The sequence below is a fragment of the Accipiter gentilis genome, chromosome 15, assembly GCF_929443795.1.
Source record: "Accipiter gentilis chromosome 15, bAccGen1.1, whole genome shotgun sequence".
Lineage (NCBI taxonomy): Eukaryota > Metazoa > Chordata > Aves > Accipitriformes > Accipitridae > Astur > Astur gentilis.
This window is the reverse complement of record NC_064894.1, coordinates 15,551,844-15,562,058: the sequence shown is the minus strand read 5'-3', so window position 1 is coordinate 15,562,058 and position 10,215 is coordinate 15,551,844. Positions and strand designations below refer to the sequence as shown.

The following is a 10,215-nucleotide window of genomic DNA, read 5'->3' as shown; positions in this document are numbered from 1 at the left end:
GACTGAATAAAGGGCCCAAACCACATTCTTGCAATTTGCTGAATGTTATTTCACATAACACAAACAAAAGGTACACCCCACAGACAAGCCTGCATCTGGTGATTCATAATTTTCATTTAAAAATTTAAGTCAATTAACATTGACTAATGCGCTAATTTCTGATAACTCATTTTTAGAGCATCATACATAACTGTGAACCACTATATGTGTATGTATACATATATTTAAGGCAATGAAACATATTTCTATTTATTGGAATCCAAGTCTTATCAAAAACCTGTATCAGCCATGTGAAATGTGAAAATAGAATAGGAAACAGCTGGGATAAAATGAAAAGGCATAAAGTAATCAAACTCTAGACTGCAATAAAAGCTGCCATGAAAGAAGAAACTGAAAACCAAAAATGAACACCACGTAGAGCAAAAGATCAATATTTTATTGACTGGAAAACAGACCGCTATGTACTTGTTGGTCAGTCATTATCCATATTGATTTTATGCCACTGCAGTTCAGCTCTGGCTTAGCTATGCACACATATTCTTTTTTTTTTTCTTTTTCTTTTTTTTTCCCCCCACTTTTCTACATAAAGTAATGGCTGTCTTCAGTATGAATAAAGCCCACTGAATTCAACCAAATAACTCTATGCACTTAAGGTCAGAGTCTAAAGGAGAATGTATGACTTAAAGACCTGCCAGATGAAGACTACATAGCACTGAGCAGTGCAGGATCTGACATTCTTAATATCACTGCACCGATCACAACAGCCCAGTACAGACAATGAAACGTGAATCAGGCCACTGTAACTTACAGTATGGAAGAAGGAAGAAGAGAAGTGCTTGTAACTCAGCTCTAGATCACCTCTAATAATAGACACTTGAGTGCTGAAGCTCAGCAAGCAGATATAACCTTCTCAAAGCCACCCACCTAGAAACTAACACCTTGTGCTACAAACCAGGACTGCCTAGCTTGCAATATTACCAATTCCCGACATAATATTGGCAAATGCATGTGGCACATGGCAAAATGATTTGGATATTGGTTCTGAAGAGCTTATAGCCTGCTATAGACAAGCAGGCATTTACATGAAAAGGGATAGACTGTGAATAAAAGACCTAGCAGGGTGTAAATGCTAAGACCATTAACAGTGGCAAACAGGTTTTGAGGCAGGAAAAGTGCAAGGTTAAAGGGACAAGTATGAGTTGGCTCTTGTGCCTACTAATAAAAATATATATTTTATGCGTGTATTTGAAGGTCTAGTGAAGACAAAGGAGACAAGAGTCTTAAGGCATATTAGCTATGGGAGAGTGTACATCAGCACTATCCAATCTTGGCCAATCCTTACCTCTTACAGTAGTTCAAAATATGGGGTTTTTTTATGTTCTAAAGTGGTTATGCCTGAAAAATTAAGTACAATTAACCAATTTTGGGAAAGGACCTGTCACGAAGTTTTTTGGGTGACTAAAGACTGTTTCTGAGGAGCAATCTCAGTAAGGAGAGGAAAATCACCCTTTTTCCTTTTATCTGGCCCTGGAATGGGCCTCTCTGACTCGGTGGCCGTCTGTGTAAAAGTACTCCCTCCTCCCACTTTCTGCCTGGTTTGTCAGCAGCTTTTTTGCCCAAAGTATGGAGGGAGTTGATATTTACAAGTTGTCCTCATCAATATTATGCTCCAATAGAAAAATGCACACGCCCAGCTTTCCACACCAACGTCTGCATCTGTGAAACAGTGCTGATGCCTCATCATTAGTCATATGCCATATAGACTTTCCACAATCATCTGCCTTGGTTCATGGGAGACGAAATGTAAATTTTTAAGCTTCTAACAGCAGAGTGCACTGTGTTACAAGGAGAAACACACTGCAGTTAGATTTAAAATATATACAAATCTTTTCTGCATTATTTTCTTAACCAGTATGGGGCTGTTTAAATTTATTTTATAAACAGTTGAGAGCTATGATAGAATTAAACTGCTGTTGGAAAGTTACTTGAATGACTAAATAACTGTTATACCTTTTATATGGTTTTCTTACTGCAGAGTAATGAAGTACATCGTTACAGAGCGAGAATAATGCAGCTGTAGAGCTCTCCACAGAACTATAAAGCAGAGCCACACTCATGACAAAGGACATCATCCTGCCGAGTGAGGAATCCCTGGCCCACCAGCGAGACAGAGCATTTTGCGCATTTAAAGCACTCCCCATGCCACTGGCGCTCTTCAAATGAGATAAATTTGGCACCTCCGAGAGCTGAAAGAGATTATGAGAAAGAAGGTGTGAATCCAGTATTTCTGGACATAGTTCAGAAACACAACAGATTGTTTTCTGATATGTGATCAGGTTGTCATTCATATAGCAAACAAACAAATGAATAGAAATCCATAGTCTGAAATGTCTTTTGTTGGCTGAATTGAAAAAAACTTTATCATTAAATACAGTGAGAAATATTTTAAGCAAAGCCACAAGTCACTAGCTTGTTTTCATATCTGGTTATGAACTCTGAACAGAATGGTTTTATCAGAATGTCCATTCAGGTTTGCTGATCTTCCCAACAAACTCTCATGAAAGTTGTTTGCAATGTGTTGATACATATAGTTCCTATAGAATGCTGAGTGAAACTTAACTGTTTCCACCTAAGTTTCTTCAAGATGGAGTCTTTTGGAAATTACCACATCATGGAGTTCCTAGCATGAGTATTGAAATAAAGTATTGTTGGGTTTTTTTGTTTGTTTGGTTTGGAGTTTTTTGATTTGTTTTGGTTTTCTCTGGTAAAACTTTGTCCACTTACACATGCAGCATGCACCTGTAACAATCAGGCAGTACTTTTCAACAGTTGAGTCCACACATAATAGAATTACAATGCAGAACACCAGCAAATGCTCTCGGAAAACTTCAGCTATCATAGACTAATGACATATATGTCTAATTATAAATCATCGAAGTACACAGGGATGCATGCAATAGAGCTTTGTTGCATTTGGCAAGCTTTCTAATTGGACAGGTGTGCCTTACCAGCAGGCAGTTAATTCGTGTCCAGTTTGGTCACATTTGCATTTAAAAACAAAGCTGAAGAAATTACAGACACAAGGGACTTGTGTGTACCGTCATGGGAGGAGCCAAAAAGTGCCTTTTGCTTTATTCTTAAGCATGAATTATAGTGCAGAAAGTACTAAATCAAACAATGGAGGAACATTTCGGCACATAAAAACAACTCCTCAGCAGTTAGGGAACACATGTGATCAGCATGTCCTAACAAGATACGTTACATGTGATGGAGAGAGTGTCTCTCTAGTAGTTAACTCCTTCAGTCTTTCATTATGATGGGACTATTTTTAATGCTGTTTTCTAAAGTAAAGGACTGCTTGGAGAGGAGACTGATGACTCATCAGTGTCTAGTCCCCTTTATAAGATGAGACTCACCTGTAATAGGTTTCTTGCAAGCAGCACACTTCTTGGCATACAGTTTGCTGAAACAGTCTACACAGTATGGATACTCGTCTTTGGAAATAAACCTTTGTCCAGACAGCTGGGTTGTACACCCAGCACACACAAAGCATTCTTTATGCCAAGGCTGGTCATCGTAGGTCACTCCCCCAGAAGTTATTACCTAATGCATTGACAAACAAGGACAGAGCAATGAAACAAAGGTGTGAATCGTGAAGGATTATCTAATCCTTCATAAGTCCTTCCACTTGTTCCCTCTCTTCCCATATGCACAAGAGAAGAGAGTGTGGTCACGTCAACTGTTTTTCATCTGGAATATCAAATCGACTAACTGCAGTTGAGCTGAACAAGCCACTGGTTTGTTATTCTCAGTTTTCTCTCACAGGATAACCCCATGGTTTGTAATAAACAGGTTAGTTTCTTATGAAATTTTTTCTACTATACATGTGGAAAAAAGCTTAGCATCAGGCATGCTCTCAGAAGACAAAATCTCAGTGACGGACAGTGGATGAGAAAATCCATGCTGGAATTATGGCTAATGTCCAACTGGAACTGGCATTTTGCTGTCTCACCACTGAAACAGTATTTTAAGTAGGAAGAAGACAGTAAAGAAGCAGAAGTGAGACAGAAAGGAGATCTACACTGTCAGAAGAAAAAATGCTGTTTATCAGTGTCATCAAATTTCTCATTCCCTGCAACTCATAGCTCTCTACTGGTTATTTCTGAAGAGGGAAATTTCCAGTTGCTCTATCGCTTCCATTTGTGTGGTAAAGAGCTGGTTTCACAGAAGCTGTGAGAGACTGTACAGAGAAATTTCTGCAAAGATAAAGATGAACTGTAAGATAGTGTTTCTACAGTCAAGTCACGTGCACGACAGTGAACAAATGGATGAATACAGTTAGAAAAGGAGGAGAGAAAGTTGGAGAAACTTATTAAGTAAAAATAGTGGCACCATCAAATTTCCCTGGGGAATACAGTTTCAGGGAAATAAAGAATAATACTGGGTGATGTCAGGCAATAAAAAAAATTAAGTAGTTCCTGATCCCCTTAGCATTCCAATATTGGGCTACTACTAACTTTCATTTGCTTTTCCATTAAAATCTCAAAATCTCTGGCACAAAATTCAAGACTCCAGTTTGGCAATTTAATCTCTTTGGTCTCAATTCTTATTTATGGGAACTGATGCAAGTTTAAGTAGTAAAATTGTTTTAGCTATTATGTAGGGGCCCTCTTTGCATCCCTAGAATCTTTAAGAAGCAAATCCTGATTATTTCACGTAAGTGCTGCAAACCTCAATGCCTCTAATAAACATAGAGCAGATATACTATATCTGCCATGTGATCATTTAATGCAAATTAGAGGCTAGATGTAGAGACATGGGAATATATAAAAGTACTTTCTAAAGTTTAACTACTGAATTAAAAAAGAGGCAGCAGATTTTTCTTAAATTAAAAGCTTTCGTTAGAGGTAGAGGTTTACAGATATATGTTAAATAACTACAGAAATTATAACTTATTTGATGAAGTGAAAAAAAAAATCATGCTTGCTTCCAGAGTGATAAAGGTACTAAAAAATAAGTAAAATTCTACCATAAAAAGCAGATTAAAACATTTCCCTAGAGAATAGTATCACACTAGAATAGTGTGATACTTTGAGTGTTTTCATCAACCAGAGACAATTCTAAAACATGAGAAATTGAGGGAGGGATGAATTGATTTATTTGTATTTGGGGGAAAAAAGAAAAAGTAATTTGAAATCAAGGTTTCTGGTACCTATAGGGGAAGCATCATGTATTGAAGCAGTGGGACTCTTGACTAGTATTATCATAATTGAATATTACTTAGTCTGATTATTGCTTGATATATTTCAAGAAAAAAACAGGCAAGACTGTGAATGCTTTGCTTAGCTTAGGTGGCTTATTATGCATGTGAATATACCTGCAAGATGTTGGAAAGGGATGCATGTTTAACAAGGCAAAATCAGAGATTATCAGGAAAGAAGGCTTTTACATAACTTTCAGTGAAAAATTCAACCTTTGTTAAAAATCACAATCAACAACAAAAGAACCCCAAAGTATTTGTTTTTGTCAATAAGTTTATTTCAAATATAATCAGGCTTAGATTAATAGTAACTAGAGGGGACAGCAGACAGTGTTGCAGTTGGCTTTCAGTGTCAGATGCCAAAAGGAAGACTCTGCTCTTACTCTTAGTTCACCAGACATTTTACGTGATCCAGCCACTTCCCCCATGAGCAATATTGCCTCATTAGGGCAATTTTTTTCATTGTATGTTTCGTTACCTTTTTGCAAGAGTAGCAATGGTGAGCAAATTGCTTCTCAAAACAGGGCACGCAGTAATTCTCATTGTCTTTGGTGATCAATGGTTTTGTTCCCAATGGTTGCCGGCAATACTGACAAACAAAACAGGATTCATGCCAGGAACTTCCCTTAAATTCCATTTTACGGGAACCTGCAAAAACCCAAAATGAAAAATCCACCCAGATATAGCCTTGTAATGTTAAGTTTTAAATGTCAGGAATACTCTTGTTTTTAATCTTGTATCTCAGTACTGGATTACCCAAGAAAGCACTTATCCTCAATTGAATAGAGTTTCTAAGTATGTACTTGAAATTTCAAGAACGCATTCAGTGCCATATGATCACCTGGCAAAAGACGTGCTAAATTGCCTAAGCTGTGATTTTCAGAGTATCTCCTTATATGAGTCTTTTAGGGTTGCTTCTTCGTGATATGCTTCAGTTGCTCAGTTTCTCTCAGGCTAGCCAACTCAGTGATAATGTTCAGGTACACAGCACTTCTCTAAATTAAAGATTAATTTGTTGGCTGTTTAGTACATCTATTAATGTCCTGCCTTTTGTCTTCCTTAAACTAAGGATCCTTCACCTGTAAATGCCTTATTTATCTTACTCAGCTTAAGCTGGCAAGTTTTTAAAAGTAAATATCTTTTCTGTGATAAAGCACACTATGCTGCCTCTTCTTATAGCTCATCATTTCAGTCCTAGATCATCAGTTCTTTTTATCATGTTTAACTAGGTGCTTTTGATACAGTGCAAGGACTGAAATTCGCTCAGTTAAATGTCTGCCAGAGGAGTTTCAGAGCTCTTAGCTCTGTGTACAGGTGCCCTGTACATCTTAATGTCGATGGGTAAGTCTAAGATATGCACATGCATCTGAGAACAATTTTTCCAGTGACTCTCCACCACAACTTCCTCCCCTGCTGGTAGCATCAGACTGTAAAGAGAGGTGCCAGGTGCTTTACCGTCCTTTCCACATGAAGAAGAGAATTGCTGACATAACTGATTAATCCCGCAATTTCTGTTTCATGGACTGTGGGGCTAGTGGAGCGAGAAACTACTGGTTGAATTTAAACATTAAAGGTTTGCAGCTTCCTCCCAGTGACCAGAAGGCTGACTTCACTGTCTTTGCCTACTGGGTCTTTTCAACACAGAGCTAGCAAGCTGATGACAAAGAAGTTAGCGATTTAGAAACTGGTTGGCATTCCCATGCCACGCCAGTTCTCTATTTGCACTGTTACTCCCACCCTCAGCACTTGCTGCAAGGATTTAGTCTCCCAGACTCTGAGGCAAAATCTGCAAGGTGGATATACACCAGAGGACAATAATGCAACCCCAAGTATATTCTGGTACTATTCTCCTCACATCTAGTAAGATGTGCCTATTAGACAACACTTTTTAAAACTATATAAAATTTAAGCAGTTTATCATCCTTAAACTGAACACAACTATATTGCTACAGTTATTTCCACTAATAAAGCTTTTATCTGTAATGAAAAGGAAATAAACTGTAAAAAACCAAATCAATGTTACAGGTTGAACCACAACATCAGTAACCTAATATTTATACTAAGACAATAATTCTGCACAGCCCAGACCTTATTGTTTGGCATTAAGATTTACTGAAAAATAAAATTCTTATGTCACTGCCAAATTTATTGATGTCCTTGGCCAAAGGTTCCCAAACTAGCAGTCATGAGGCCATGGCAGATAGTTTGCAGCTGGTATTTGGAGTTACACCATGTGATCTGTAAAAAAGTTCAAGCATTGAGGGTAGTTCACTGTTTCAAAAGTTAGGGACCCACTTTCCTAAGCAAGCTGCTTCATTTTGCCAGAGGCGGTGCTGTGGCTTCTCTTAGATGCCTCTGGAGAGGCAGCTTTTAGGCAATCTCTCTGCTGTATGAACTTTACTGGTGTGGTAGCAATGGAAGGCCTAGAGGATGTCCTGAACAGACACGATCAAAAGCTGAGAAGCATTTTAGTGGAAAGTGCAGAATTTTCAAGTTTGGTAATGGCAGGAAATAAACCTATCGTAAACAAAAATGTATTCTTTTTAGTAAAAATGCTGGTAATGATTTGAACGTAGAATGCCATGTTTTGACAATTTAAACAAAAAATATTTCTGATTGAAAGGAATGGTATGAAGAGCATGAACTCAAGGTCTGGTCAATGTGACAGACAGGAAACGCAGATGTCTTGTCTAATCTGGCACTCCTGCTAACGATAGCTCTGCTTGTCTACCTACACTCACAGCAGGATATGCTTCCTAAGAACTACAGCAGAATCAAGGGCTCAACACGACCACATTTTACCCTATCTTGAACTCTGATATTCTTTATAAGGATCCATAAGCCCTGTCAGTGCTAGACCAGTGGTATCTGCCTGCCCTCTCTTCACTGCCGGGAGGGTACTACACACGAAGTAGTAGTCGTCTCCTGAAAGCTGTTCTGAAAGTCAAGCTTGGTTATTCAAGGCTGTGGTTATAACTAAAAATGCGGTTCCATTTTTCGCCAAAGGGTCCCTGTTGTCTTACCAGGCATAATGGTCTTCCGGCAGTGGAAACACTTAGATGAATACTCATCAGAGTAGCATTCAGTACACAGCAAGACCTCATCCTTGGCAGCAAATGGTTTCTCCACCAGCGAGCGACTGCATTTGGCACACTTGAAACACGCCTCATGCCAGTGGCGGCCTTTGTAGGCCAGATCCTTCGAGAAAGTAAGTTCGTGTTAATGAACACATTGCTTTACGGTGTTTTTATCCCTCAGCTCCTCCCAGAAATAAAGTGAAAAATGGAGAGCATTGCAATGGCGACTTGAAGGGGTGACACGTGCGTCCGGCGGGAGGTGTGCTCAGAGGCGATATAAGTACTCAGTGTCACTGTGTTGGTATATTTTGTAGATCTCTGGCAGAGGCCTTTAGGAACTGCTTAGGCACGGGCAATTGTCCTTCTTTATGGAACATCAGAGATATGTTTTTATTGGAAGAATCGTTTGATATTTTACAGTTGGCTTTTAAGGGGAAATAAGTGATCAACATTTTTAATGTGCGCAGGCCACCTGGCAAGAAGTGCATTCTCTACAGACTTTGAAATGAACCTCATGTATTTTTTAATGTTACTACTTTTTCTTCCACTGACACAACCAACACTAAAGAAAGATCATATTACTGCAGAAAACAAGCAATTAAAATCTCATTGAGAATAAAATGGTTCTTAGGAAGATTATTAAAAAATCATTGCTTTTGTTTGTACCTAATATAACTCCTCCTAAAAACTTGCAGAAAAATGTTTGTTTAAGACTCAGCAGGCTTAGGGGGATGAAAAAGCTAACAGTATATGTATGAGACCTCAACTAAGAATTCAAAAAAAGAGCAAACAGCAGATTTTATTTTTCCAAGGTTAAAAAAGCAAGGGAAAAATGCACCTCCAAAAAAAGCCCCCACCTTAAAAAAATAAACGAGACCCTTCCCGGTCTCCTTCATAAGTAAGAAGCACAAAAGGGCACAAATCCAATCTCATTTTTCTCCTTTGTCAGATCTCCACCCTTTAAAGTACTAAAAATAAAATAAATACCATGCTTCAGTTCAGGAGGTGCTGAGCACTAACCACTCTCATTTGCTTTAGTTAGCACTCTGAACCGAGACTATCGTCCCAGAGCAGCCTGAGGCAAAGACTGCGTAAGGAGAGGAAGAGAGCCAAGCTCTAGCACCTTGGCAGAGGTGGGACAAACAGCTGTAGATCTCCATGGGCCACTTTTCTAGCTGACTCTAGCCTGTTGCAGTCCTTTCTTGTTACTCCTGTTTTTTTCTCCCAGTTTTTCCTTCCACTCAGTCCAAAGGCATGACTTTTGTTAACGATCTTTGACATCAGTAGTGTACTTTGATTTGTGCTATGTGTACAAGTTTGCTGTTGAAAAATGATGATGGGAGTTTGAGAAGTGTCTTCATCCAAAACAGCATTTTCATTGGATGATTTCTTTACAGTACTGAGCTGTACTCAGACAATGTGCTTTGAAAACCATGAAGGCCAGGAGGTCTCCCGAGAGGCTTATTTTAATAACTTTCTGACCTTTTATTTCAAAAGAATGTGGACAAAGTGAGCATGGGGAGAAGGTGAGCACTACATACTGAACTTGGCAAAACAAAGGCATTTTGATAGGTTTCCTCTGAACTTAAAATTCAAAGTCAAGTGTACAGGCTTTAAATTGAAGTTTGGGGTACTGGAAACCCTGTCAAAGACCACAGAGGAACTCGTATTATTAATTATTATTCTAAAAAAGTGGAGAGGTGAAAGGGAAGCCAAGCTCAGAAACACTGCCACTAACATGTCATCTGTGAGATGAGCAAGGTAAGGCTGGAACTAAGTTAAAATGAAAATATACTTAATTTCCAAAAGACAGAGAGAATAATATACAAATTATAAACATGATTTCTTTTCACCTTGGCATCTGCATGTCAACACCTA

The 10,215-nt window shown here is 38.6% G+C and overlaps 1 protein-coding gene across 2 annotated transcripts in view; it reads right to left on the bottom strand.

The window, feature by feature from the left end:
• Positions 1-577: 577 nt before the first annotated feature.
• The window catches only part of FHL5 (four and a half LIM domains 5), a 29,536-nt gene continuing 19,898 nt past the window's right edge, over positions 578-10,215 (bottom strand). For both annotated transcript variants that reach the window (XM_049817672.1, XM_049817670.1), the window contains exons 3-6: positions 8,284-8,458; positions 5,739-5,908; positions 3,417-3,603; positions 578-2,246 (exon numbers count right to left, since the gene is read on the bottom strand). In XM_049817672.1, coding sequence (XP_049673629.1) covers positions 2,095-2,246; positions 3,417-3,603; positions 5,739-5,908; positions 8,284-8,458 — 684 coding nt within the window. In that variant the 3' untranslated portion in view covers positions 578-2,094. The remainder of the gene's footprint in view (positions 2,247-3,416; positions 3,604-5,738; positions 5,909-8,283; positions 8,459-10,215) is intronic.